The sequence below is a fragment of the Hippoglossus stenolepis genome, chromosome 20 (assembly GCF_022539355.2).
Source record: "Hippoglossus stenolepis isolate QCI-W04-F060 chromosome 20, HSTE1.2, whole genome shotgun sequence".
In the NCBI taxonomy this organism is placed as follows: Eukaryota; Metazoa; Chordata; class Actinopteri; order Pleuronectiformes; family Pleuronectidae; genus Hippoglossus; species Hippoglossus stenolepis.
In genome coordinates, this window is record NC_061502.1 from 20,481,368 (window position 1) to 20,506,453 (window position 25,086).

The 25,086-nt window shown below is 44.4% G+C and overlaps 1 protein-coding gene across 1 annotated transcript in view; it reads left to right on the forward strand.

Moving 5' to 3' along the window:
• mei4 (meiosis-specific, MEI4 homolog (S. cerevisiae)) overlaps positions 1–24,335 on the forward strand; it is a 30,532-nt gene extending 6,197 nt beyond the window's left edge. Inside the window, exons 4-5 of the mRNA XM_035143425.2 lie at positions 4,721–4,852; positions 23,418–24,335. Of these exons, the coding sequence (XP_034999316.2) occupies positions 4,721–4,852; positions 23,418–23,663 (378 nt within the window). The 3' untranslated portion in view covers positions 23,664–24,335. The remainder of the gene's footprint in view (positions 1–4,720; positions 4,853–23,417) is intronic.
• The last annotated feature ends 751 nt before the right edge of the window (positions 24,336–25,086 follow it).

Below are 25,086 nucleotides of genomic sequence, written 5' to 3' on the forward strand. Positions count from 1 at the left end.
TGCGTCGGTGTGGATGGTAAAATCTTTATGAGCGTGTGAAACTTGCAGAAACCGCTACTCGGAACCAACGGAGCAAAACACTAACTTAGAGACGTGTACTTTGGTTCCTTATGAAACTGCTGTTCTGAGAAATGATCAGACCTACTTTGATGCTCCGCTGACCAGTCCTGAGGCGCCATGAGTCTTCAGCTGGTTTTCATTCGATTGTACAGTGTGAGCTGGAATTTTCCAAACAAGGTTTCTAAGAGAGGCACAGTGTTTGTCCAGCTGAAGGCGGCAGGTAGGTATTTATCTTGGGTGTTTACGTCCTGTGCCGGGCCCCCTGCCTCCTTATCTCCGGGGCCTCTGCAGCAGCCTGCGTGTTGATGCTGATGGCGACTGAGCGGCTTCGTCCTCCCGGTGAGTCCAGAGACACTAAGTGACATGATGAATGAACTGTGTGCGGGCGCTGAACCAGAGCAAACCCACTAAATGAAAGAGAATCCAGCACCTACAGGCCTGTGCGTTTCACTGGGTTCATGGATGACCGCTTTGGAACAAACCCAGACTCCCGTGAGGTTTTCCACTGAAGTAATGCAGACGCTCTCCTAGAGGAATTTGTGTTTGTGGAGAGATTACACCGTCTAAAAGTAAAAATCACCTCTTTGATACTATTACTGTTTGATATCACCAATCTGCGACGCTCATTGCATGTGTAATTAATGTTTCTGATGTGCTCTTTTGATGTTCTCTCCTAAAGCTCGCCTCATCCTTTTGGTTTTATTTAATTTTCTCCCAGAGTGAACAGTGACAGGGCCTCAGTGAAGGGGTGTGGACTTGTTACTCTGAGTCAAATGTGGGTTCATGCAGCCGGAGAAAGCTTTTAAAATGTGATCGTTCAGCTGTGGGTGATGCACGGGTCGCCGAACTCCGAGCTCAACATGCAGCACCTTGTGGCCACATCGCTCTCTGGTGTGTAGAGGTCGCCGTGCCGGGAGAAATTGGTTTCTGTGCCTCTTCTGTTATGGATGAACCGTCGTGTGGCGGGTGACCTGCAATTCTTTCAGGCAGCTTTGGAAAAGAGCTTTCTCACATTGATTCTGTGGAGCTGGCAGTGAAAACCTGATGATCTCACTTTTCTGTTTGACATTACGTAACCATTCTTTGAAAATACACATGTATACGCATCATACAACAAAATGGAACTTGAGGAACTGTACACAGCTAATGCTCGTAGAGGTTTTCAGACATGGACTCAGTGGTTTACAGCTCATCCACACCGGCGTCGGCCCTCATCACCAAAGCTCTGGAACCTCTTCGTCTTCTACGTGTACGGCTCCTCTTCTTCATCCTGAGATGTTTGTGTTCTTCCAGTTTCACGTCCGTCACGTGTTAGAAACCTCATCAACACGTCCACTCGCTCTCTGGGAAGCTTCCACACATTTTACCAGGAGGCTGCAGGAGAAGATCCAGAAAATGTCCAGAGACACTGACGGAGTGTAGACGAAGCCTCTTCATCTTCAGCTGACACTTCAGCTGCTTTCAGGGTTTGATGGTGAAATCAAAACTCTGCCGGTTTTCAGTGATCACACTTCAAACCCTTTCTGTGGTTGAGCTTCACCATGTCACAGGCAAATGTATGTTCTCAGAGACTTGAACCTATTTACGATGTTTGAGCCTGTGATCAAACCACTGAACTGTCCGTAGCATCCATGGACGTCTGTGTGTGAGTGACATCTACACACTCGTCCACACATATCAAAGCTGTGACTTTGACCCCCGAGCTTTGTGTTTTCCACCACACTAAGCGTTTTTTACGTGCAGTTATTAACCTCCTCATAATATGTAAATTAGCCTTCTTTGTAACTTCCTCTGTGAGGACGCTGCAGAGGACTTTGAGGATGGCGTTAATGAACTCTTTATGTGTCTGACGCCCGGTGAACACTCCATCACTGCCCGTCAAACTGATTGTTTGAGACCGTGCAGACATTGACAGGGAGGTCAGAGAGGACGGGGGGGGGTAATTAGAATACTGAAAAGACTCGTGACAAGATGAAGAGCCAGCTACGAAGGAACCCCACCACAGGGACACCATTCAAGTATCCTGACACCAGACTAATCTATTAAACACGCTGTTGGAAAACAATTAGATATTTGTAGTGGGATAAGATTGTCAAGGATTTAGTGTCTTCATGAGTCGCTGAAATTAGATGTGTAGAATTTCTTCTTTCGGGTCAGTGGAGTTAAATTATTGGAAACATTTTTCCCAAAAACATGGAACTCCCATCACAAGGACTAATTCTATTGTTGTCTACAGTGAGCGACCATTTGATAATACAAGGAACTGTTTTTAAATGTTATTGTTTAATCATTCGGTTGTTTGAGACGTAGTCTGGTTCCTTTCTGATTATTAAACTCGTTTACCACATTTCAAAGTGCCAGTGACCTGAACATCAGCTACAGTCTGGTAGAGCATGATGGGAAACCCCCTGGTCAGTTGTTCGGATGTTTTTCCAACCACATTCCTGCCCTGTTTCAAAGCCGCATCCCTTCAGACAAACAATGAAACCTCGTGGAGATGTCAGCAAAGTGCACTCGCTCTGAGTGTGTTCCATCTCGAGTAATATGGCGAGCAGCTGCAATTTACCCAGCGGCAGGCTCAGCCTTCAGAGCTGCTCTTATTTCTGCCTCATTTTCCCTCACACACCTGGAGATGTCACAGTCCAGGACGAAGCAGAAAGGACCGGACGAGCAGCTCGGACGGTGAAATTGCGGATCTCGAATCCCGAGAGGCGTCATTCAAATGTCCCTTTCCCGCAGTGTTCAGCTTCAAGACGTATTCCGTGTAATAACCTCTCGGAGGGGAGACCACTTAGTGGCCTCATAAAGCCTCACACCCTCCTCGTTTTCACCCCGTCACCCTGTCGTCCACTGGAGGAACCGTTATTACCTTCTCCTGTATTGGATCCAGTTCGTCTCATGAGCAAACAGAGCGCTCAATCACTGCCTTTATCGCTCCATCAGTTTTTCAGACAGTGTCGGCTGGAGTTTTACAGCGACTGCCTGTAAACATGAAGAATGGCATCACATTATTTTTAAGAATAAACCTTTGTTTTGTAGAGACTATCTGGACATGAACCCTCCGTGAGGAGCGGATATACGTCATCTCATCAGCTTTCTCCGTTTTTCTCTGAGAAATAAAGTACGAGGAACAACAGCCAAGGCCGGGAGTTAGACATTGTTTTGGTTATTGAGACTCTGAGCACATTGAATTCATAAAAATACAGTCTCAGCTTTGCTTTGAGTAGTTTACATGAAGAACAACTGTGTGGGAGACGAAGCCCTTTAAACACAAAGCAGCCAAAGTGGTTCAGTAACTGGACGAGTGCACGTGAAGTGAAAAATCATTAAACATCAAACTCTTCCGATATGATCTTCTATATAGTTCAAATTACATTTATTTAAAAGTTCACTGCAGGTCTGAAAACAGCCAAGTAACAAAGCTCAGTTCAGAGACGTCATCATTTCTTTTTCCTTTGTCTCTGTTTCCAAGCAAACAGGTGAAACAGGTTAGTGAGAGTGAGAGAGAAATCATCATCACTCAGACAGAATCCGCTCCATGAAACTCAATAACAATCTCCTCCCTTCAATTGTTTCAAATTATGAACTAATATCTTGATGGGATAATCGTTAGAGACAATTTCCCACCGTGTCCTCGTGTCATCCAGCTCTCGGGGGTAATCAGCAGCGGCGGCGACACAGAGCAAATTGAATTTCAGCCGGGTTTTTATATTTTGGTTTTCTCTCTCTTCTCTCCGTTCGAAGAAAGCGGCCAAAACACGTCTGTTCGATCAGCAGCGAGATGAGACCGTTTAAACTCCGCTTTCCACGGTACGTGCAAGGTGACTGGTTCAACTCCCCCACACCAAGCTGAGAGGCGACAGTGGGTATTATGATGCCCTTGAGCCAAACATTTATCCATCCCCAGCTGCTGCTGTGGAGCTGCCCACTGGCACAGCAGCAGAGGACAGGACGTGTTGGGCTGCTCCCAGTTAAACATATGAGAAATGGAGTGAATGCGAGCGTGCATGCTAAACACCCCCCCTCGGGACAGGACAATTAAAACCTGTAGCAGCAGCTAACTGAGCCTTGTGCGTTTGCCACTTATTAAGTTGTGATGTGTTGTTCTTGTTAAAATCTGTTTTAACATTTGAAGAATCTTGTATTTAGTTTACTTCAGGTCAGAAAGCAGTAAAATATGTAATTTGCCCGGAGGTGGACAAACCTTTCAATACATTTGTGTAAAAGGCCTAAATTTCATTTACAGCTTTAGATGGATTGTTCCAGATGTTCAACATTATGTGAAACTGAGTCATTATTTATTTGGATTGGTTAATTAATTTCTGATAAATAATATACATGGTAATTGTATACATCTACGGGAAGTCTGACAAATACAATATTCATGCCCCAATAATGAACACATTAACTTTCTTTATATGTTGAATTCAAATGTCTTAAATGCAACTTAGACAAACTTGATTTGTATGTTGTTGACATTAGAGGAGACATGTGAGTTTTCTCATTTACTCTGTGGACTCAACCAACAACCATGTGGGTTCTTTTGATCCATGTCACTCGACCAATCAGGAGAGAGGTGATGTCGTTTCAGTTGACCTTGAATCTGTGGTTTCGTGTTCTCGAGACGTAAAGTGCGTCCATCTTGTTTTTCTGACCTCAGCTCCAGACGGCAGAGAAGCTGATGGAGTATCTGGTCACACTGGGGAGCAGCAACATGTCAAAGTCCTTCGTCATTCGTCACATCCTCTCTCAGATCAGCGCTGTGGCCGATGAGCTCTGGCACATCCTCCAGGTAATCCCCCCCCCCCATCCTTCTTCTTCTTTTTAGCCTCTGACAACATTGATCCCTCTCTGTCTCTCTTTCCCTCCACCGCCTCCTGATGAGCCTCAGTTTAATTAAATGACATTACAGTGTACACATCATCTAAACATCAAACCCCACTGAGCTCACGGCTCTTTCTCTCAGCGGCTCTGTCTCTGTTTACTTCTCCCCCACAGACTCTCACTCTCTGCCTCGTACACTCGTTTATTTCACATCCCTGCTCTCGGAGCTTCAGCCTTTGTGCGAGGCTTCAGCTGCAAACGGTTCGTGCTATCGACTCGTTGCCACACTCACTTCTGAACCGCCACAATCAATAGCGCGTCCCGCCGGCTTCCTGTCTGCCATCTATTGAAACGTGTCTCTGTGGACCCCACTCACCGCCTGAGTCACAGGCCAGGCGAGAGCTGCAGTCGGCCGGCCTGCTTCCCCTGAAAGGCAGAGCTGAGTGTCGAGCCACTGGGGGTCCTTGGAAATGGAAATGTGAAGGAAAAGGATACAGATGATTTCCCCCCCCCCCTCCCACTCGGCAGGGTCGGTCATGGTCACTCGTTCCTGTTTTACTCCTCGAGAGACGGAGCCTCTCGACTCAGGCGATGCCAGAAAGAGAATTTTATCAACACTGCACTTTCTGAGAGCAAAGTTAGAGAAAGAAATAGCTGAACCCACTTTTCACTGGAGACGTATCGACGGTGCTGCACAGCGCTGTGCTGCCGCGGAGCCGTTGTCTCCAGCAAACCTGCAGTAATGGGTATTTGAAGTGCCAGTCCTCCTGAATCTGTCACCTACAAGTGGAGCTCTGTCGTTTTCCTCTGGGCATTCGGGAAACCTGCAATTGCAAACTGAAACTAGAATATCCCTCCTCCGCAAAGCCCCAAACAGTCTCCTTCAATTCATCAAGCTGCACCCGATCACATAGACTCGTAGATATCAGTCCTCTTCAGCAGGTTTGCACAGGTTTCTTTCACGTTTTTAATTCCACTAACAAGACAGTCGACTTCTTTCCAACAGCCAGTAGAGGATGTTGCCTTTCTCACGTTTGACATCATGAGCTGAGTGGAAACCGAGGCTCTCTTCCTGCCGGCCCCCCGATCGGAGCGTTCACCCGGGTGTGTTGTTTCCATCACTGTCCATCATTTCCAGAGCTGATTGAAATCCCTGTTTACTTTTGATTAGGAGTGAAGATCGTATCCAGTCACATTGTATGTTTGTGGGTTTCTGACCAGAAAGAGACTGGTAAGGAAAATAAAATCCTCAATCCCTTTGTTCAGATCCATGGAAAAGTCCTTTCTTCACCCTTTTCTCTTCAAGGAAGTTATTTTAAATATATTCTGCTGTGGAAAGATCGGTGTTTTTGCGTCGGAACATTTCAGGAACATGCCTGTTTCGTTAGTATTCTGTTCCTGAGCCGTAGCAACAGCATCTAAAGGTGTCCGGTCATCCGTCACTGTAGTGACCAGCCGACAGGCCGTCACCGGTGTACAGCTGGTGGTTAGGAGTGCAGATCGTTCCCATCTGTCTGATGACGCTTCGCTGACTCAGGCCTTTATGTTCCAGAGGTTGAAAGGACGAGCGGTGATGGCTGAAGGGCTCAGCCTCATGCGCGCACAGCATCATCTTAATTTCCTCGTTATCATTCACATCATAGTGGCAGCGGAGACCTCAGCAGCTCCACTGGGCGTTTGTCTGGAGACAGGCAGCAAGACGAGCAGCTACCAGAGAAGTGACCGTGAGCAGGAGTTCCCTCACTTCACGATGTGGGAGTCACACAGGAGTAAATCCACATGTACAGACCCAATGCTTGATCTCCACTCAAAAGAGGAGTTAGTTATTTCTTATTCCATTAGTGTGTGTGTGTGTGTGTGCGTGTGCGTGCGCGTGCAAGACGATTCTGCGTCACTGTTCTGAGCCGTCATGTCGTCCATGTTTATTTACCCATAACCCTAACCCCTTGTGTGTGTGTGTGTGTGTGTGATGCCAGCAGTGGCTAATGTTTCCTGCCTCCTCGAACAGGCGAGATGTTGTGGCTTCATGTTGTGATGCTGTGGTTTGGAGCCTTGACGTCGTCCATGTTTATTTACAGTCTCTATCAGGAAATAAAAGCTGAAACTCTGTGTATATCTCCAGCGAACGACGGCCTCAGAGGAGCTGGCCTCGCCGTTTTCAAGGGTAGTGTCCATCCTGAGCGATGCTGCAGCCGCTGTCCTTGGAGCAGCGCAGCATACAGATAAGCTGTTCCATCTGGGCACTGTGTTGTTGTGTTGTTGTGTCAGAGGGCGTGACAGGCAGTGGCACAGCCCAAACAACCACAGACCCTCAGGACAAAGCCACCATGAAATCCAGCAACAGCACTAAACCACTGGGTGGCATAAATACCACTGTGACCCGATTACTATGCAGCCTCGGTTGTCACTGTCCCAGCGTCTGTGTTTTATGCAAACTGTGGGAGGTCTGTGTCTGGAGGTGTCTTTTTTTAACCTATTTACTGGAAGGTGAGAGAAAACACAGGAATCGCTTCATTAATTTGCCTTTTTACAACCGACTTTGATGTAAACTTGGCTCAAAGTGCGATGCATTAAATTGAAAGGAACATTCCTGAGCAATTAAAGCTAATTCACAGGTTTATTCTTACTTAACTCGTCGATCTTCAGACTTTCATCCTCTTTTGTGTCCAACTTGCAGAAGTCTATTTTTAATTCTACAGAGGGAGAACTGTGAAGAATTGTGGTTCAATAAAACATTAGAAAACGCTGCTTCAAAGACCATTTTGCTGCTGGTAGATCAGTTCAAGTATTGTTGTCTGTATAAATATTCCATTTATTTCACTCAGTTTTATTGCTATTGATCAGGAGTCAACCTTTTAACTTCAATAGAAATGGTCCTCACATGCTGTTTCCTGGAGAATCTTCAAATGCTTGATATCTCTAAATCTGGACGACCTCAGCTAAAGGTTCTGTCAATAGACCACTTCTGAACTTGTGTTATAAATGAATCAAATACAAAAATCTGACATGTTTTTCTAAATGAACAAAACAAATTGATTCAGAAGATTTTTAAATATGGAAACATGAACTAAATATTTCTTAAGCCCCTATAAGTTATTTGAACTATGAACATTTCTCTCTGCTTCTCTCCTGCCTCTGTAGCAGCATCGTGCGTTAACACACTTTTCACCTCGCGTATAGAAAAGTACTTGATGTTACCATGTCACAAAGAATTCATATTTTACCAAATATGGTTCTTATCTTGAATTCATTTAAACAGAATCATGCAAACAACAATCTCCTGCGAGCAGTTAAGAGAAATTCCCAGACGCCGTCTCCTGTTGTTACCACATTTCACACCACATGTAAAATAATGACGTCATCATGAGCGTACAACGCGACGGAGCGTAAGAAGGAGGCGTTAACTTCCTGGTAAACAGAGAATAAATGTTTAAACTATTATGGTTTATCATTTTAAATCAGTTTGAACTGTGTGTGTGTGTGTGTGTGTGTGTGTGTGTGTGTGTGTGTGTGTGTGTGTGTGTGTGTGTGTGTGTGTGTGTGTGTGTGTGTGTGTGTGTGTGTGTGTGTGTGTGTGTGTGTGTGTGTGTGTGTGTGTGTGTGTGTGTGTGGATGGTCGTCCTGGTTCACTCTCCTCTTCAGCTGGAGTTGGTCTGAGAATCCCATGAAGCTTCTCGTGTTATTGTCTCATTAGGAAACGAGTTTCAGAGCCAGCCAGGTCTGGGATGATTGCCCTTAATGATATTAAGTTTGGCTTGGGGATATTAAATTTGGCTGTGGGGGCGATGAATTAGTTTTCAGGGATGCAGGGTTCAGCGGTGGTGGCACAGCCAGAGGAAATGAGCATCACAGCCGATGCCTCTTGAGGCCAGTGCCAGCTCAATTTGCATTCTCAGGCTCCGCAGCCCTCAGTGAACGCTCGGGGAATATTTTTTTTTTTGCTGCAGGACTCCTGAGTCCACCCCATGTCATCTTTACATACCAGGAGGAGGCCTTTTCCTAAATGTCTGAGTTTAATGGAAGTGCTTTACCGGTGTGAGTGGCAGCAGGAAGTCTCCAGGCGACGTGAGACGAGCTGCTGTGCACACGAATGACATTTCCAAGACAATGGCTTCATGTAAAGCTCGTGAACGGCTGTTTCCAAGGAGCCGAGTCACCGTGAGAGAAATGTAAATCCATCAGTCGGGCTGTCACTGAACAATGTGACTCTGTTTTGAAAGAGCCTCATCTCTCACACTTGAGGGGAATAAGGTGTGATGGATGCTGCAGTGAAATACCAGGTGACGTTATCCACAGTCAGGGGACGTCGTACTGGGAGTGGAAGAACGACCTGAAGTAAAGAACCTGAAGTTTGGCTCCAGGTTCTTCGATGTAAAGATTTTCTCATAGACTTCTATAGAAACAACCCGTTTCCACACCGGCTTCACTTTGAGACTTGGAGGCTACGTCTGTTTTTATAAACCGTGTGACTGTTTTCTACACCTGAACCTAGTGACTTGATAAAATGTTTAAATACTGTCAGTGTAGCTGGTGTGAATACAATCCGGCTGATTCTCACCCTGAGACTCTATCAGCACCTGGATGTTTCAGGGATTGTTGGCAGACAATGGTTTTGTTCTCTCTGCTCCTCCTGTATCACGACCCACAATCTCCACGTCTCCGTTAACAGCTGACTCAGCTCCACATGCTCGGCGTCGCCCCCCCCCCCAGCGCTTCATAGGAAGCTCTGCAGCAGGAACAAACCTATAAGACTGTCCTCATCAATTGTTTCCCCTGTGAAGGCCTGTTATTGGTTTTTCTTTCCCCCTGAGGGACACAGCAGAGGTGGTGAGGACAGAATGAAGCAGACAAGCTGACAAAGCTGTGAATTACAGATGTTCTGTGTGAACGTTGTCGTGCACTTCTGTCTGGACACGAGTTACAAATCACAGTTGGAAAAAGCACATTTCTGCTTATGTAGGAGCATAAAATCTTTATCTTACAATGTTCTGCCCTATTTTACACAGATTTTATTCTCGTCTGGCTCCAAAGTTTATCACGTTGAAAACATCACGATGCCTGATGATGAATTTTGAAATGATGTCGGATCACACACAGTCAGGGAGCAACACAAAACCTCAGCGGTCTGATGAGGAGGCAGAATCCAACCAGATGGAGACGGGTCCCACAACTTGCTGGAAGGTTAGAAATACTTTGAAAACAGAAGAACTTCAGACTCTGGATGAGAAGCGCTTGAGAAGACGTTCAGATCGAAGTGGAATCGAGATTTGTGTTCTTCAATCCCCACTAGTATGCTAGCTAACTTTAGCCTTAAGGGCTAGCTCTAAGATCATAACCGTACTCGTTCTCTCATTTGATAAACTGTGAACAAACTAATGCAGCAGACTTCATGAATGTTTCCTGAATCTGTTGTCGGGGGATGTTAACTCGTTGTGGAGGCTGTCGGGTTGTTGTGATGTTTTAATTCACCACAGCTGACTTTCATCTTTTTGGCAAATTTAATATCACCGGGGGAACCTGCCCAAGGACTAAAGATTGTAAATCAAGTTCTATCTATATCTGATACAATAAATCCAAGGTGCATAGTCTCTGGCTATCAACTATCTGGATCTCTCTACCTGTGCAACACACGAGCCCGTTCGTATCAGCTTCACACTCGGGTTGCGTCATGATGGGTTATCAGCTGTCAATCATGACGTTTCACCATGTTTTTATATCATCATCAACACTTGAACAAGCATTAGAGTCATAAGATCTGCCTAAAACAACAGACACCATCGTTGAGAAGCATTTATTTAACATGCACTTGTAGCAGGTGGCCTGCAATTGTTATGAGCTGCACTGCATCCAGCCACTAGGGGGCGATCAAGGTGCTTTGGCTTCACTCTCGGGAGCCGTCATGATGTCATCTTCATTTACAGTCTAAACCTTTTGTTTGACACTTGTTCTAGAGCGATGTTTTGTTTGCTGTGCCTGTATAGTTGATTGAGCGGAACAATATCTAACGTTAGTTTCTATCTTTTATCGTAGTCGTGGCATTTCCCTTGATAGGACGGCCTGTGCTCAGTTATATGGAAGATGAACTGAGCTCATACTCGCAGATCAAGATGCCCTTTAAAGTTATGACTGTAGATCTATGTCCTCTGTTATTATCTCTGCACTTTGTATTTTTCAGGCATGTTGTTTTTTCACACATCTTTTGTGTCGCAGCTCCGGTGGCATCTGTGGTGATGGCTTAGTTACTTAGCATTCCTTCGTTCCTTGGCTCTCTAGTCGCCTGTTGTCTCTGTCATCGTCCTCCCACACTGAAATAATCCACTGCAGCCACCACTCCACTGCTCCTCTTACTGCTGGCCTCACATGCTTCCTGTGGATCTGCATAGATGAATGGAACGGTGCTGAGTTACAGAGCAGACGTGGCAGAAATGTATGTTTCATGATCATGAGTTTGTTTCTTCAGGCTGTGGGAACTAACTCGTTGTTCCTCCTGCTCTTCACTTGGCATTTTCACGGGACAGAAGCATTATTTAATGTCACCTACTATCACTTTAATCGTGCACCACATAAATGCAAGCTGTAACATTCTCAGGCAGCTTGAGTAATGGCTACCAGCAGCTCTCAGACATAACCTAAAATGCCAAAGCCGTTATGGCTGAGTAACAATCTGATTGACCTACAAATCTGTTAAGAACGAAGCTAATTCATTCCGAGCGCTGCGTCGACACACGTGCACGCTGTGGTTTCTCAGATGTGTGAAGTCTTAAGCAAAGTGGCTCAGATTTAATTAAGCCAATATTTAGACCAATCTGCGTCAAGTGCGTTTTGAAGAGCAGGAATTTGGCAGATGAAAATTAATTTAGGCAGAACTGCCAAAACCCTCCCAAACTGACTGAGCTTCAGAGATGGGAAACGTCTGCCAGTTTATTCCCCAAGTCCACGGATGTGTCTGGCTTTCCTAACTTTAAATACACCATGGTGTCGGCAAAGGAGAATTAAAATCTACAATGTGTCTGCTCTTCTTTCTCTGACTCTCGTTCTTCTTCTGGCAACAAGATCAATACGGCACCAGAGCCAATTAATTACTCACTTTACTCCGTCAAATATTGTTCCAGGCCTTTATTTACCTCGACTGTAGCAACTTAGCTCCTTCGCTTGGGAATAATTACTCATATTTTAGTAGAAAAAAGCTCATTTTATTTGAATCTTGCCGTTAAACATAGACACTCAATACCATTTCAAATTAAAATCCCTCAAGCAATTCTGTACAACATCAATTTCTTAATAGGCTTTTATTGTGTTGGTTGGCTAAACCTTCAACACACATATACTCACAGTAACTTTAAATAGGACAACAATCCTTTAGATTAATAATCCAGAACAACAAAGTGCTGGAATAAGCCTGATTACTTATTTTGTTTCCAGTGGCCCCCCCCCAGCGGAGCCAGCCGTTAGTTATTCCCATCGACCACGTCCCAGTGTGTAATCAGAGACCTGGCTTTTAATTGACTACAGCTTTTTATTTGAGCTTAAAATATTAACAAAAACAGCATCTCCATATTTACAGCATTACTTTGAAAAACCCATGCCAGCATTTAATGAGAACTTTCTCAAACCTCCAAGTTTTATGGAAATCTAATAAACTGAATATACAAACAAACGTAACATGAAAAACATAACCTTCTTGGTGGAGGTGAATATATATTTTCACACTGAACATTTATTTTGGCCACTAGAGGGCAGAATAAACAATCAATTAATAATAGCAACAATCTGAAGAGCTAATACTTCTGACGTGTATAATTTTTACCTTGTACAGTTGTTTTGTTATTATCGTAGCAAATGTAGATTTTTGATCAGTTGAAATAACTTTGGCAAAACATCGGCTAAAAGAGGCTAAAATGCTCCATCCAGTTATTTCACAGATGACACTCAATTCTTTGATACAGCAAATGTTGATTGGGCTTAAAAAGTAAAAAAAAAAAGCTGTACAATAAGCTTGTTTTCATAAATCCATAACTCATGACGTGTAGATTTAGTAAACCCAGTTTGTCGGTGCACGGTCACGGTCGGTTGCCATCGTGGAACCCATCGCTGGACGACAGACGTCTCTCTGTGAGGTGACCTGTTCTTGGCGTGGTGAACCACCCCCCCCCCCGTCCGATTGCTGCATGTGAGACAGATTTGAAGAACGATCAGATTAAGGGGAGAAGAAGAAGAAAGACGGACAATTAGCTGAGGATCAAAGTCGTCCTCCAGCCTCGAATCGCACCGATCTCATTAGCGGCCGAACCAGGAAGGAGAACGAGGCCTGGTCGATCAAAGTGACTTGATAAAGAGAAACCTGAAACCCTCTGTGGAGCCGCTGTCGAGCTGACAGGATTCAAGTCCTCTATTAAAGCACAAACACGCCACAGACACACAAGATACTGTAGGTATTCAACATCCTCTATAATTTAATATCTGAATAAATCTGAATGTGTCCGTGAAGAGGTTTTAGTTCTGCTCATCAAGGAGCTGTAGGTGCAGAGTTGATGGGGCTTTTTGATCTGACTTCATGTTCTTTTCTATAGCGTCTGGTGCTATTAAGTATTTTTATATTTTATTTAATACAGAGCAAGAAGGTGGAACAAGTGTTTTGTACACGTTATAATCCTTTGAACTCTGCTGTAGACATGTTCCTCCAGTGATGGTATTTTTTATTACTATGACTTCATGTAGGAAAATCTTCAAATGCTTCACATCAATATAGAATCTGTGCAGCCTCAGCTAAAAGGTTCTGTACGTAAATAAACCACAACAGATGGTAAAATTCTGAAATTCTGTTAGAAATTTATAAATTCAACAATCGGACATAAAACATATTGATCCAAAAAAGTTGAAAATAGAAGCGTGATCCACGCACCTTCAGCTGATGGTAGGTGAACCTCAAACCTCCTCGTCTTCTCCATTGAGTCTCTCCAAGTGGCTGAACACAGTGAATATTGGCTTTCTTGTCTCCAGGGAAACTGCTGTCATATCAGCGTCTCCAGCCGACAGATGTGACAGAACCGACCTCCTTTCTGCAGCTGTCACTGCCTCATGAGACCGTTTAACAAAACAACAATCCTCCAACCTGGTGGACTTTTCCTGGGTTACTGATTGTGAGATAAACCAAAGGAAACAAGGTGGATACGGGACTTTCTTCCTTTGTGTGCGTGGAACAGACCGACCTGTTCCTACGCCTCCCTGGGCAGTCGAGATGTCGAGATACGAGCTCAGCGAACGCAGATGAGCCGGGATCGATTTTCTGTCAGTTGTCGGTGAACAGCCTTGAAAGATGTGGTCAGGGAGGGAAAAAATAAAACACTGCAACAGGACACGTCTACGAGACAAAAAAATCAATCCCTGGGAGTTGCTGTGCACTGTGGGGCTGATGGGCGAGGAAGGTGTGTGGTCGCATGATGAAAGGAATCGTTACACTGCAGATACGACTCACCGTCACGAGGCTGCTGGGTGCGTCAAGCCTGTGTGAGGGCACAGAGCTGAAACCTGGTTGTCATCACTACTGGGCTGATATTCAATTTTCATATTCGACCCCAAGTACAACAGCAACAAGTCTCAAAACAACAAGTCCCAGAAAATGAACCGGTCCCTCCTGTGTCGTGTTGTGAACTCTAAGCTGGAGACGTCTTGCATTGTGACATTTATATCTCTTCACTGTTGTTTACTTCTTCTGTGAGATATTTAACCTAAATGTTCTGGACCACCAGTCATTGTAACACAACATCTGTGAAGCGCACACACACTTTTTAGGCTTCATTATTAAAAGAAATCCCTGTTTTCTTTAGCGATAGAACCAGAGAGGTCAGACAAGCCGTCCAGAGTAAATCCAAAGGAAGTGCACTTAGAGCGTTAGAGCGGCATGGAGCTCCATGGTTGTGGTTTGAAATGAAACCTCAGAATCCGGTGTTGACTGAAAGACTCTGTTACATCTCACTGTTGTTGTGGGCAGGCCGTGGTGCAGCCGGGCTGCAGTCGACCCTCTGTGCGTTCAGATGGAAACTCGTCTAACGTGGGGCTTTGGTGGAGTCGCCTGATGTCACTCAGTGGGTTTTCTTTTCCTCTGTGGCGACAAATCAGTCTCTGTCCTTGATCAGTAAATTACTGCCCTTCACACTCCGAGCTGCATTATTACTCTGTCAGGTTCTCTTTCAACTTCCACTGCCTCACACTGTGTTGCTCCTCTCTTCTATCACTCTGTGTTGCTCCTCTCTTCTATCACTCTGTGTTGCTCCTCTCTTCTATCACTCTGTGTTGCTCCTCTCTTCTATCTCTCTGTGTTGCTCCTCTCTCTTCTATCACTCTGTGTTGCTCCTCTCTTCTATCACTCTGTGTTGCTCCTCTCTCTTCTATCACTCTGTGTTGCTCCTCTCTCTTCTATCACTCTGTGTTGCTCCTCTCTTCTATCACTCTGTGTTGCTCCTCTCTCTTCTATCACTCTGTGTTGCTCCTCTCTTCTATCACTCTGTGTTGCTCCTTCTTCTATCACTCTGTGTTCCTCTCTTCTATCACTCTGTGTTGCTCCTCTCTTCTATCACTCTGTGTTGCTCCTCTCTTCTATCACTCTGTGTTGCTCCTCTCTTCTATCACTCTGTGTTGCTCTCTCTTCTATCACTCTGTGTCCTCTCTTCACTCTGTGTTGCTCCTCTCTTCTATCACTCTGTGTTGCTCCTCTCTTCTATCACTCTGTGTTGCTCCTCTCTTCTATCACTCTGTGTTGCTCCTCTCTTCTATCACTCTGTGTTGCTCCTCTCTTCTATCTCTCTGTGTTGCTCCTCTCTTCTATCACTCTGTGTTGCTCCTCTCTTCTATCACTCTGTGTTGCTCCTCTCTTCTATCACTCTGTGTTGCTCCTCTCTCTTCTATCACTCTGTGTTGCTCCTCTCTTCTATCACTCTGTGTTGCTCCTCTCTTCTATCACTCTGTGTTGCTCTCTCTTCTATCACTCTGTGTTGCTCCTCTCTTCTATCACTCTGTCTTCTCTCTTCTATCCTCTGTGTTGCTCCTTCTATCACTCTGTGTTGCTCCTCTCTTCTCACTCTGTGTTGCTCCTCTCTTCTATCACTCTGTGTTGCTCCTCTCTTCTATCACTCTGTGTCGCTCCTCTCTTCTATCACTCTGTGTTGCTCTTCTCTTCTATCACTCTGTGTTGCTCCTCTCTCTTCTATCACTCTGTGTTGCTCCTCTCTCTTCTATCACTCTGTGTTGCTCCTCTCTTCTATCACTCTGTGTTGCTCCTCTCTTCTATCACTCTGTGTTGCTCCTCTCTTCTATCACTCTGTGTTGCTCCTCTCTTCTATCACTCTGTGTTGCTCCTCTTCTTCTATCACTCTGTGTTGCTCCTCTCTTCTATCACTCTGTGTTGCTCCTCTCTTCTATCACTCTGTGTTGCTCCTCTTTCTATCACTCTGTGTTGCTCCTCTCTTCTATCACTCTGTGTTGCTCCTCTCTTCTATCACTCTGTGTTGCTCTCTCTTCTATCACTCTGTGTTGCTCCTCTCTTCTATCACTCTGTGTTGCTCCTCTCTTCTATCACTCTGTGTTGCTCCTCTCTATCACTCTGTGTTGCTCCTTTCTCTATCACTCTGTGTTGCTCCTCTCTCTTCTATCACTCTGTGTTGCTCCTCTCTTCTATCACTCTGTGTTGCTCCTCTCTTCTATCTCTCTGTGTTGCTCCTCTCTTCTATCACTCTGTGTTGCTCCTCTCTTCTATCACTCTGTGTTGCTCCTCTCTTCTATCACTCTGTGTTGCTCCTCTCTTCTATCACTCTGTGTTGCTCCTCTCTTCTATCACTCTGTGTTGCTCCTCTCTTCTATCACTCTGTGTTGCTCCTCTCTTCTATCACTCTGTGTTGCTCCTCTCTTCTATCACTCTGTGTTGCTCCTCTCTTCTATCACTCTGTGTTGCTCCTCTCTTCCATCACTCTGTGTTGCTCCTCTCTTCTATCACTCTGTGTTGCTCCTCTCTTCTATCACTCTGTGTTGCTCCTCTCTTCTATCACTCTGTGTTGCTCCTCTCTTCTATCACTCTGTGTTGCTCCTCTCTTCTATCACTCTGTGTTGCTCCTCTCTTCTATCACTCTGTGTTGCTCCTCTCTTCTATCACTCTGTGTTGCTCCTCTCTTCTATCTCTCTGTGTTGCTCCTCTCTTCTATCACTCTGTGTTGCTCCTCTCTTCTATCACTCTGTGTTGCTCCTCTCTTCTATCACTCTGTGTTGCTCCTCTCTTCTATCACTCTGTGTTGCTCCTCTCTTCTATCACTCTGTGTTGCTCCTCTCTTCTATCACTCTGTGTTGCTCCTCTCTTCTATCACTCTGTGTTGCTCCTCTCTTCTATCACTCTGTGTTGCTCCTCTCTTCTATCACTCTGTGTTGCTCCTCTCTTCTATCACTCTGTGTTGCTCCTCTCTTCTATCACTCTGTGTTGCTCCTCTCTTCTATCACTCTGTGTTCTCCTCTCTTTCTCTCTCTTATCACTCTGTGTTGCTCCTCTCTTTTCTATCACTCTGTGTTGCTCCTCTCTTCTATCACTCTGTGTTGCTCCTCTCTCTTCTATCACTCTGTGTTGCTCCTCTCTTCTATCACTCTGTGTTGCTCCTCTCTTCTATCACTCTGTGTTGCTCCTCTCTTCTATCACTCTGTGTTGCTCCTCTCTTCTATCACTCTGTGTTGCTCCTCTCTTCTATCACTCTGTGTTGCTCCTCTCTTCTATCACTCTGTGTTGCTCCTCTCTTCTATCACTCTGTGTTGCTCTCTCTTCTATCACTCTGTGTTGCTCCTCTCTCTTCTATCACTCTGTGTTGCTCCTCTCTTCTATCACTCTGTGTTGCTCCTCTCTTTCTATCACTCTTTCTGTGTCACTCTTCTGGATCAATTGTAAATGAATCTGCAGAATAACTGATAACACATTTCAATAATATATAATAACTCATAGCTTCTTTACACTCAGTGTCTCTGTCAGTCCGTTGCTCCTCGTATTCTCTTCCACTTGAGAAACGTCCACCCGGTGTGAGAGTGAGCGTTTTGCCGCCGGTGGCTCGGCTGCTGCTCCGGTCAGGACGGTAACGAGCTGCAGGTCTAATCAAATGGACGATTAAATCCCATTGAGGGCGCAGCTTTATAATCTGAGGGCGGCCGATGTTATCTGGGTCACGGTGCTCCCGGCTCCTCGCTGCGTACAGATCCAGGAGTTTTCATTTCTCCACAATTGAGTTTCTCGCCCAGCTTGGTGAAAAAGGCCTTTTTACGTTTCCAAATCCCATCAGTGCTAATTAACTGGGTTTGTTTTGGACTCACGATTTCCAACATTTGGAAAGATCCTCCGAACTAAGAAATGTTCAGCTGCTTCTGGTTTCTGCCTTCAACCCAGAGATGATGAATATGACGTGTAGATTTGTTCTAACAAGCCCATTTGTGATACGTCATTTTACAGAATAATGCTGTAAATTTGTTGATCGTATTCCCTTAAAAAAATCTTCAATAGTCAATCGATTTAAAGCTGGTTGTCCAATAACGAACTGGGACGGGGGCGACCCGACTTAATGTGAAACGCATTTTCTACTAGAAAACAATGTTTGGAAGAAAGCAAAGAAATAAGCCAGTTAATTTCTGAAGGGATTCTCGTGGTCTTTAATTACCAGGGTTCGAGGGCACAGCTCCAGTTGAGTTCTACCTCCTGCAGATATTCACAGACGCTCCACAGTCTCCTGGTGCCAAGCTTCAAAGCCACAACTCATCATGTTTACCTGGAAAGTCGATTATGAAATGACCTTCTGCTCGACCTCAGGCTCAGCGGAGCTCCCACCTTCAGCTGAGGTCGCTCTGCGGGATCATGGCTGTTGAAGATCAAATTGACGATGAGGTCATTTCACTTCGTGGTTTGGCCTGGACGTGACGGCACTGGCGTGGAGGGAGAAGGAAGTTGGTGTGGATTATTAACAGGCAGCCAATCCTGTCGCTGTCAGCCTGCGCCCCCGATCCCTGAGGTCTCCAACCAGCCAACAGACGAGTCAATCAGCGAGTCCTGCTGGTTCCATCCTCTCACTCAGAGCAACAGCTTGTTTGGTTCACATGCAGATTCGCTTCATCGCAGCTTCTTCCCTCCAACGCTTTTATTGAGCTTATTATCCATTTGTGTCAGACCTGTTCCCCGCTCTTTGATTGACACCTCGGTAGATGACGCCTTTAAATTGTACATATGAACATGCATGTTTTTGTCAGATGAACAGGAAGGAGATGATGTGGAAAGTCAGGGAACAAAGGGAGAGAGAGACGTGCAGGAAAAGACGGCAGATGGAATAATACCAGGGACGAATGATCTTAATATCTAGTGTGAGTCTTAATAATTGAACAGACACTGCAGACAGTGAAAGTCATAAACTGAAACTACTAATGTAAAGGAAAACTGTCAAATCCAGTGAGAGTGTCGGTAAGAGACGGCAAAGAAACACCTGAAACTGTTGTGTACAAATCTAAACTTTATTTCAATGAAAACAATAGTTCTGTCCTTCAGTGATGTTTATCGTTAGGAATTCACATGTATGCTTTGAGTTAATGTGCGACGGTGGGCGTGGTGCTGCCTAATCGTTTCATAAACAGTTTCATACTTGCTGACAACATATTACCGGCTTCGTGCTCATGTGCCAGGCGAGCTGTCAAGTCAATGCTAAACAGAAGTACCCAGGAAATAAGTCCACAGACAGGTGAACATAGCTTCACCAGCTGCTTGATGCTTTTGTTGATTCCTTTACATTTCAAAAAATTCATTAACTTGTTTTTGAAAGAATAAACTCAGGATATGATATGTTTGAATTTGAAATTAATTTAATAGCATTAATAATCAATTGACACCATATTTTCTGATCCGATAATCTGACTGTTTTATTTAAGTCCTGAAGAACCAACCTCAAAAACAACCTGGCAAAGAGAAACTTGACTTGTTTTAAAAATCACATTTCTATAAAATGTGCATCAGTAGTAACTTTTCAATCATCAGTAATTTAACTGAACGAACACAGAAGAGAAACTGTCTTTGTTCCACTCTTCAACACATTCAATCCTGATTGGACTGCTGTAGAAAAGGATCTGTTCTTTTAGTGTCGTGTTCTCATGAAATGACCTTGAGGTTTGTAGAAGAAGCTTCTGGTCTGATTTATCAGGACAAAAGAAAAACCTTTGATTAGTCGATTGTTTCACATCTTTTCTCAACAAGTGTCTCCGAGTTTGTTCCTGCTCTCACTTGATGAATTCGTCAGACTGCATTGTGTTTTTTTCCTTCATGACAAGAACATTGATTTCAAATGATATAGAACAGAAATGAAGTACGAAGATTTTATAGGATACTTGTCAAAGCTGCACTTGATCCCCTTTTGGAGCAATAATAAAATATTATGTATGTTCAGGATGTGGCTTCCTTATTATAAGAAATAAAAACACTATGAAACTTCTTTACCCTGAAGCAGCAGCTTGGTTACAGTGAGTCTGATGTGTGAGTGTGAACATGAGAAAGTTTCCTCCTTCTCTCCCTGAACGTCTGTTCTCTGTGACTCTGCTGAGTGGGTTCCATCTCCTGTGAGAAGAACTGACTGAGAGTCAGCTTCAACTGTCACAACCAGCTGCAGCTGAAGAGTGACGCTGAACTGAGATCAGTTAAAAAGACTCTGAAGTTATTAAAAACCAGAGTTTATCTCCAATATTCAGCAGGAAACTTTAAAATATGAAGAATCCTGAACAGAGTTTGGTGGATTTGTTACAGCTGCAGGTCTTCAGGGTCAGGAAGCAGAGGATCATGGGTAATGTTTTAGGTTGATTCTGTCCCAGAGCGTTTTGTTCTCTTGTGTCTCTGGAGGCCGTTGTTGGAAGAAGTGTCTTCAGGTGTCCCTCCTGTTGGACATGTCTTCGTGCTTGAGCAGCAGTTTGTGTTAGGTTTCCTTTCCGTCTCCTCCTTGTGAACCGTAGTTGTACTTTCTGTCACATTTTCATTCCCGCTATCGATTTTTCTTGCCCATTGATTCACGGCTCATGGCTTCATAAATTCTTTGGCCATGTTAGCGCCTGACAGTTTGGAGATTAAAGCAGATTATCTGTGGCTTCCTCTTTCCAGCCGGCCTGACATGAAGCACCCCCAGTGCTGTTACACTGATGGTGCAGCTTTGATTAGGGAGGTGAGGACTGGAGGCAGATCTGTAGAAATCACACAACAGCAAATAGCCCACTGCAGCTTTTCTTTTATAAAAGAAGCCACATGAACAATATAAAGGCTGTTTACAGAGGCACTTGCACCAGAGCACGGATCTTTATTTATTTATTTTCTGACCTTTATAATGATTTGTAAAGAATATTTTAGTTTTTTGAGCATCTTTGGGTTGTTGACTGCGAGTTGTATGAAGGTGTGAGAAGGTGTGATGGGCATTTTTAATATTTCCCTACATTTATGAAGTAAACATAGTTGAATTGTTAAAAGAACATTTAATGAACACGTTAAGAATCAACAGTCGTAATCTTAAGCTTCGCATCACTCAGGCGATTGGTGTTTGCAGCAAAGACACAGAAGGAGATGTGTTTTTTCATTGGTTCAAATCTCATTACAGTCGAACCTCGCAAACTGAAAACCAGAGCATGTTTGTTTCCTGCTTCAGTTGTTTTTCTGGTGTAAAAACAAGAGAATCAGCATATTAATTAATGCCCACGCCTGAAAATAGGATGCAATGTTTTTTCAGTGCGGATGAAATCATGTTTGAAATAAATCACAACATTCTTGGCAAACCAAATCCTTCATTAAATAATTTTAATTTCCACTCCTGCGCCCTTGTTTCATGTTTTAAATGGATTCACCAAACAGTATGTGAAAGTCAGAGGATGCCAAGAAATCACCCAGACTCCGTCTGCCTCCGTGATGTGTGGACGGAGCTCCGATGATCATCGTGGTAATGATGAGCAGCTCAACCCTCTGCACGCTTCTCATCCCACGTTCATGAAATATGTTCTTTCCATCGCTTCGACAGTGGACGCAGCAACTGTGTAAATATCTGAGGCCTGACACGTCTTTTTAATGGCAACGTTTCAACATGCGTACATGCAGCATATGTAGCTGCTCAAGACCCTGTTCTCCCACTGGGACTGACTGACGGCTCTTTAATAGACTCATACAAGTCTGAGCATATTTGAAACCTCGGCAGGAAAATACGCCCAAAAATAATTTAAAATGACGCTGGAAACTTCAGCAGCCTTTGAGTCAAGTGCGACATGTGACACTTTGTGCAAAGAGCAAATACAACGTTAATATTAACCTTTATATTTCATCTTTAACTGTCATCAGCAGCAGTCTCTTAAATACTTAAACTGGTTAGAAGAGTTTCCAGGCAGGCGGATTAATATGTGAAATATAAAGACAAAGGTGTGTGGGGGAGTTGTTAGAGGGTTAAGGGTGTTGTCACATTCTGTCAGCTCTCTAAAGGTTTTAGCCTGGAGGAATATCCGTCCAACATCCATATGGTGGCGCTCACACACACACACAGGCACACTAATATATTTTAGCCAGAAGTAATCTACTAGCTTTTATTTGAATAATTAAAATGTGGTTTTAATTATTGTGTTGTTGGCTTTGAACTTGACTCGGAGTGTGATCTGAAAACAATCCCACCTCACACTGAGTCTGTGCTAAGAAGCTGCTGCAGGTGGACTTGCATCATGTATCAGTCTGTCATCTCTGAGAGGAAACTTTAAACATGGGTTTCTTACCCACGTCTCCCTGGGGTCACAGCCCTCCTGTGCTTTCTGTTGGATCAGCAGTCATATCACACTTACCTGATGCTGATGGACTCGTTCACACCTGGTTTGTTTCAGAGCTTCAGACTCTTCAGTTCAGTCCTGAACATCAGGTGTGAAAGGTTCCTCAGAGCTGAAGAGGTGTTCTGGGTCTGGATCAAACTGAACCATGGTTCTGTTGGTTTGCAGTGAAAACACTTTGTTGGATAGTTTGGACTTTGGACCAATCACAGGAAGTAGAGACAGAATTAAACAGTAGAAGAAGAAGAAGAAGAAGAAGAAGAAGAGGAAGCGCCTGCAGTCTTCACCTCCGACGCTAGTGATGCATCATGATGTTACCATGGCAACCAAATAAAGCTTTATTCATTTCCTCTATTCAAACAGAAAGACTACTCCCCCCCCCCAAACTGACGTAGTAGTCCCAGAATTTCTTTAAACTTTCCTTAACATTGCGTTATCGGGTGTTTTTCCTCATTTTTGGGGAATTTCCCAAGAAATACTGCAGTTTTTTATGAAAAAGTGCGTCAGAGTGCAAACAGATGCTATGTGTTGTGGAACCAGATGAATCTGATCTCAGTACAGTTATGCAACATGGTGACACAGCAGCCAATCAGCCTCGGCTGTGGTGCGCTCTCTCCAGAGTCAGTTTACGTTAGGTTTCTGTGTTTCGTCTCGAAGGTGGTCATCAGTGTTTCATGTCGCCCTGATGCTGACTCTACTCTCCACAGGGGGGGGAGAGCTCCAGGCTGGACCAGTTTCCTGTGGACCGGTACCACAACTCCTGCCACCTGTTCTGGATCCTGGAGCAGCTCCTGCAGAACTCAGAGGTACCGTGCAGGGTCGAGACGGGGTCGGAGCAGACGGGCTTCCTCCGTCACCTGGAGCAGCATCTCTTTCTGTTGTCTGATGAGTTTCCCTTATTTTCCATCTACATGTGGAGGATAGGAAGTCTCCTCACTTCCTCAGGCAGATAAGACCCTCCGACCCCCTCTCTGGTTTCCACTCATATATGAACAAAGTGGTTTGAAACGAGACTAACCCTCGAATCGGAACCCTGCAATGTGGGGGGGGGGTGGACTAGGAAGGAATATTGACAAGGAAACGTAACCTTCAAATCTTTTCAAAGGATAAATGTGATTATATAAATCCCATAAAAATACCTTATCCTCCTAGTGGCTGTTTTATCAGTGCCTGAAATTTCTTATTTCGCCAAATGTGAATGAATCCACCACTGAAGAAAGAGATTCACAGAACAGGAAGTAAAGTGTTTGAGGGATTAACTGACACCTCGTTGGTTTTGGTCTTTGTTGACGATGGAAAAAGGTAAAAGGAACATTTCCAATCTGTTGCTTCAGAAAATACAGGTCTAAGATTATTTTGTTCAATAACAGCTGTTCACCAACATGTTTAAATTGTTCAGACCAAGACCTTTGAGGCTGGGACTGAGAATCTGAGGGGATTCCATCACAGTGAGTCGTCTCCACACGTCGTGCTCATGTGTAACGTTCTTCAGATTTGCTGTATTTAAGTTTCACAAAGCTCATATAAACTTTGAAGTAGCAGAAGTTGGTCATTAACAACATATTCAAGACGTATTTCAGGAGAAATGTGTCATCGTGTACAAAACAATAAACTCTGACATGTCACTGTTACTGTTCATTTGTTTTCATACCAGAATCCAAAATATCTGGAGGTGAGTTTTGACAAATTTGAGATGAAGATTTTAACATTTTGATCAAGTCTTCTCTGGTCCTGATTTTAAGAAAGAGAAGTAAGGCTGGGGGGGGGTAATTAGATTTTAAAATATGTGAGGGGAGACAAACACCTGCAGTGGGAATCATTGCCTGGCTCAGACTATGATGGGATTTTGAAATGGAAACACCTGTAGCCCTGCTTTAATGGATTCTCTCTGCATCTGGTTGGTGAAGATCTGAGCTCGTCGGTCTTTCATCATTCGCAGTGAGTCTGTTTATTACTCGTCCTGAAGAGAGCGTCACCCTCGGCAGCAATGTTCTTTTCCCTGCTGCTGATTTAGAGTCTGAAATAATGGCCCAGGCATGAGGGCAGAGAAACAAGTTCCCTGGTACGTCATGAATTACCCCCGGCTCACGAGTCCCGGCCGAGCCGATAGCCATCGCTCCTATTGTGTCTGCTTTGGGTCTGTGCCCCTCACTGTCTGTGATCTCCTCATCTTTCATATCCTGTTGGGAGCAAAGTAAGGATAGGCGGTGCTTTAAAAAATCAAAATGGACTGCTCGTACGTGCGCTGATGGTTAATGTGCCTCAGTGGAGACGTGAATCTGTCTCGTCATGCGTGAGATTGACAGGGACGGGTGGCGTCATCAGCGGAGAACCCACCGAGCGTCTCACTTTGTTCATGAGCTGTTTCATCAGTGG